We start from the raw sequence: 3,819 nt of genomic DNA, 5'->3' as shown, positions 1-3,819 counted from the left end.
AAAAAAAAAAAAAAAAAAAAAAAAAAAAAAAAAAAAAAAAAAAAAAAAAAAAAAAAAAAAAAAAAAAAAAAAAAAAAAAAAAAAACTGGCAACCTGTTGCTTTATTCACCTTTATTTTATTTAAGTGTTTGGAGACGACGCGATAATTAATTTGTAATAAAAAAATTAGTATAACTTTTCGTGAGAACATCAGTGTTATAGTACGTTACTATTAATGATATAGCTAATATAATTACGAATCACGTGAGACCAATTGAAGAAATTATATTCATATCAGCTAAATTATCTATAGCATCAAATGACTACATATGCTGTAGTATATAAACAAGATTCTGCTATATAATTACCAATAGTTTAACTATAATATAATAATAACACCAATTGTATCGATATACATTCATTATGTACGATGAAATATCAAACAAGCAGAAGAGCAGATTCAAAACAGAAGTGAGTATCTCTTCAATGAAGAAAGGATTGGTCAAAGGTGGTAGTCCTGCTCCAGACAAAGAGGACATGCCACGTATCATCTCTCTTTCAAGATTATTTGGATCTTTGACTTTCTCTGTTGCAATATACTCTATTTGTCTGGTTATTGTTGGTTATAATAAGCTCGCGATCCAATGCAAATTGACAATGCTCCTTGTTTTCAAACAAAACGCAGTATTTGTCAAAATCCTCAAGTAACGGGGTTTCTAAATTAAAGAGGACATATCTTAACCCGACCGATACGAGACCCGGTCCTCAAGCCTGAATCAAGATAATTACTGGGCTTAATGGCCCTTAATGGGCTTAGTTTGTACTCGAACACGTTGTCGCACACGTGCCATTGAATCACATCCTCTAGGCTGTCCACGTGTCGATATCGTCATGCATCGTGTCCCTGTTTTCCTTGCTCACAAAAGATTTTGATGGAAACGAATTCGTGCGATTCAACAGCTTTTGATCAAAAGCAAACAGAAAATGTCGACTGTGTTGCGGGTGCTGCGACAGAGGATCTGCAGTCCAACAGCGGAGAAAGTACGTTTGAGCAGTAGCTTAAGCGGCGGTGGAGATTTTCCGATCTTAAAAGGCCATAAAGCGGCTCAAGATTTATCCAAAGATACTCTAAAATCCCATGACATAACAAAAGACAAAGAAGGTATGACCGTATGACTAAAACTATATATAATAGTCAATTATTTCTATTATTTGTTCAAAACTCAGTGATTTTTATCTTCGATTTTTTTATCTAACAGGCCAACACAAAGAAGTTAAAAAGGAGTTCAAGATTTACAGATGGAATCCTGACAAGCCTAACTCAAACCATTCCTTCAATCTTTCTTCGTTGATCTTTCCACTTGTGGTCCCATGGTAATTAACTCAAAATTGTTGATCAATTTCCGTAGGATTAGTATTCATTTTGATATGTGTTATGCACTTGCTATAGGTTTTGGACGTGTTGCAGAAGATAAAAGCAGAGGAAGATGCGAGTTTGAGTTACAGAAGGTCATGCAGAGAAGGGATATGTGGATCTTGCTCGATGAATATTGATGGTACTAACACTGTCGCATGTCTTAAACCCATAAACCCCAACACGTCAAAGCCCACCATAATTACTCCATTGCCTCACATGTATGTCATCAAAGACCTAGTCGTCGACCTCACTAGTTTTTACCAACAATACAAGTAAGTGAAGCTACTTTCTAGAATCTTTAATCGATCTTGGTCTTTGGATTTGTTGTCGCAAATTTGTGGAAAATGTGAGACAAATTAAAAACATATCCTTTTCATAAACATAATAATGCATTTTGGGACTATACTGTGTTGTGTCTTGGAAATTATAGATCAATGGAGCCGTGGTTAAAGACGAGGAAGCCGCCAAAAGACGGACGCGAACACCGGCAGTCACCAAATGACCGGAAGAAACTAGATGGGCTATACGAATGCATATTGTGCGCGTGTTGTACCACATCATGTCCTTCTTACTGGTGGAACCCCGAGGAGTTTCCAGGACCCGCGGCATTACTACAAGCGTACCGTTGGATCAGCGACAGGTATTAAACTAGAAGTCAAACGGTCTAAATTAAATTCAGGTCCATGGACTTCATTTTCGTTCTTCTATGTTTAACACAGCCGCGATGAGTTTACACAAGAGAGGCTTCAGGCGATAACAGAGAATGAAACCAAAGTATATAGATGCAGAGCAATCAAGAACTGTACGGCACTTGTCCTAAAGGACTTAACCCAGCTGGTGCCATTCTTAAAATGAAGTCTAGGCATTTGTTCGGTATTCCTGTCGATAGAACCGAGAGTGTCTAGCCTGAACAAGACGCGGTCCGGACTGGTCATTCTATATGTTAATGCTTTCTCTCTTGATAGGCAATGCAATAAGAATTTAATGTTCAATACGTGTCTCTCTATTCCTTTTATTGTCTTAGATATAACTTTTTAGAAAAGATCATCAAACACGTTTTGGTACATAAAAGGAAAAGACGTGCTCGCCATAAAATCATATAAATCTAGATATAGAATCAATTGGAGAAAAACACGGATTAATTTACGGACAAATCTCCCACTCTCTTTCTAAATATTCCCTCGCTCTCTTACACGACCCAGTCAGCAGGCAACAACCATAGTTTTTTTTTTCTTTTTTTCAAAAAAAAGAAAAGAAAAGAACAAAACAAAAAGAGTAGGAGTTGACAAAGAAAACATTGAAAAACAGAATAAGAGTTGTGGTGAATTTAACCAATAATGAATTGTCATCAATTTCTCAAACTCACTACCAACTCATTTGACATCGAATAACAAAAAATGCATAAAAACATATAGTAATCCAGTCGTTTCTTTTCCTTTCTTTTTTCACCAAATTATTTTTGTTATTTTCCCTTTCCATAGGTAAAACCAAAAATCATGATGACACTTAATATAAAATTAATGACACCAATACAAAACACGAAACGGAAGAATCTTCGTTCCTCTTTACCGTCCGGCCGAGAAAAGCCTAATCACATCTTTCTCCTCTATTCCTCTTTTTAAAACATGAGATCTCTCCCTTCTCATCGCCATTAATTTCTGTGTTTCAAATCTCACCATCGTCTTCTTCTTCTTCTTCTTCTTCTTCTTTTATTTCTGAATCTTGATTGATTTGTTCTTTTGGGAGGGATAGGGTTTTCCAATTCCAAGGCCGGTTCTTGAGATGGAGGAGAACACGGTGGCCGCGGCGGCGGAGAGAAGATCAGGTTGTGGTTTATTGACTGTAATGTTTGGTAGACGTGGCTTGTGGTCCAAGAAATCTACCGCAGCCGATAACGGTAGCCAGAAAAGCACATCTACGGCTGCAACCGCCACAAGCAACATTCAATTCACTAAATCTCCAGGAACCGAGTTAAAGAAGCCTCGCGATGATCAGAAGAAGGTTTTGGCCGAGCCAGTCCAGAATAAAAAGATCCAGAACCAGAGATCCGTAGTTCCATCAAAACCCTCGTCAAATCAATACCCTAATAACCATCAATTAGGGAGCTACGAGAGTCATCAACAACAACAACAAAGGAGTAGTTATAACAACAATAGTAATAGCGTTGATCCATACCGAGGAGGAGGACAGAGGAAAGTGCCGAGAGAAGCCATTGGTTTATCGGGTGAGCTTGAAAGCATGATCACCGATCATCAGAAAGCAAGAGGAGCCAATGGATTGGTTCGTGCATCTTCTAGTAATGTAATGTTATATGGAAACCTTGGCAATTTAAATCAGACAGGACCAGTTAAGGCGGGTGTAAATTACGGTAATAACAATGGATATGGCGTAAAGAGGACTACGATGGCCGCCGCAACAAAAAG

General features: G+C 37.7%; 1 protein-coding gene and 1 pseudogene across 2 annotated transcripts in view; both read left to right on the top strand.

Annotated features, from left to right (window-relative positions):
- Positions 924-2,390, top strand: LOC104727165 (annotated as a pseudogene).
- The window catches only part of LOC104727164 (inactive TPR repeat-containing thioredoxin TTL3-like), a 5,057-nt gene continuing 3,996 nt past the window's right edge, over positions 2,759-3,819 (top strand). Inside the window, exon 1 of one of the 2 annotated variants that reach the window (XM_010446191.2) lies at positions 2,759-3,784. In XM_010446191.2, the coding sequence (XP_010444493.1) occupies positions 3,179-3,784 (606 nt within the window). In that variant the 5' untranslated portion in view covers positions 2,759-3,178. The remainder of the gene's footprint in view (positions 3,785-3,819) is intronic. The other variant, XM_010446190.1, reaches the window with a different exon arrangement.

This window comes from Camelina sativa, chromosome 11, assembly GCF_000633955.1.
Source record: "Camelina sativa cultivar DH55 chromosome 11, Cs, whole genome shotgun sequence".
NCBI lineage: Eukaryota > Viridiplantae > Streptophyta > Magnoliopsida > Brassicales > Brassicaceae > Camelina > Camelina sativa.
This window is presented reverse-complemented; position numbering and strand designations above follow the sequence as displayed.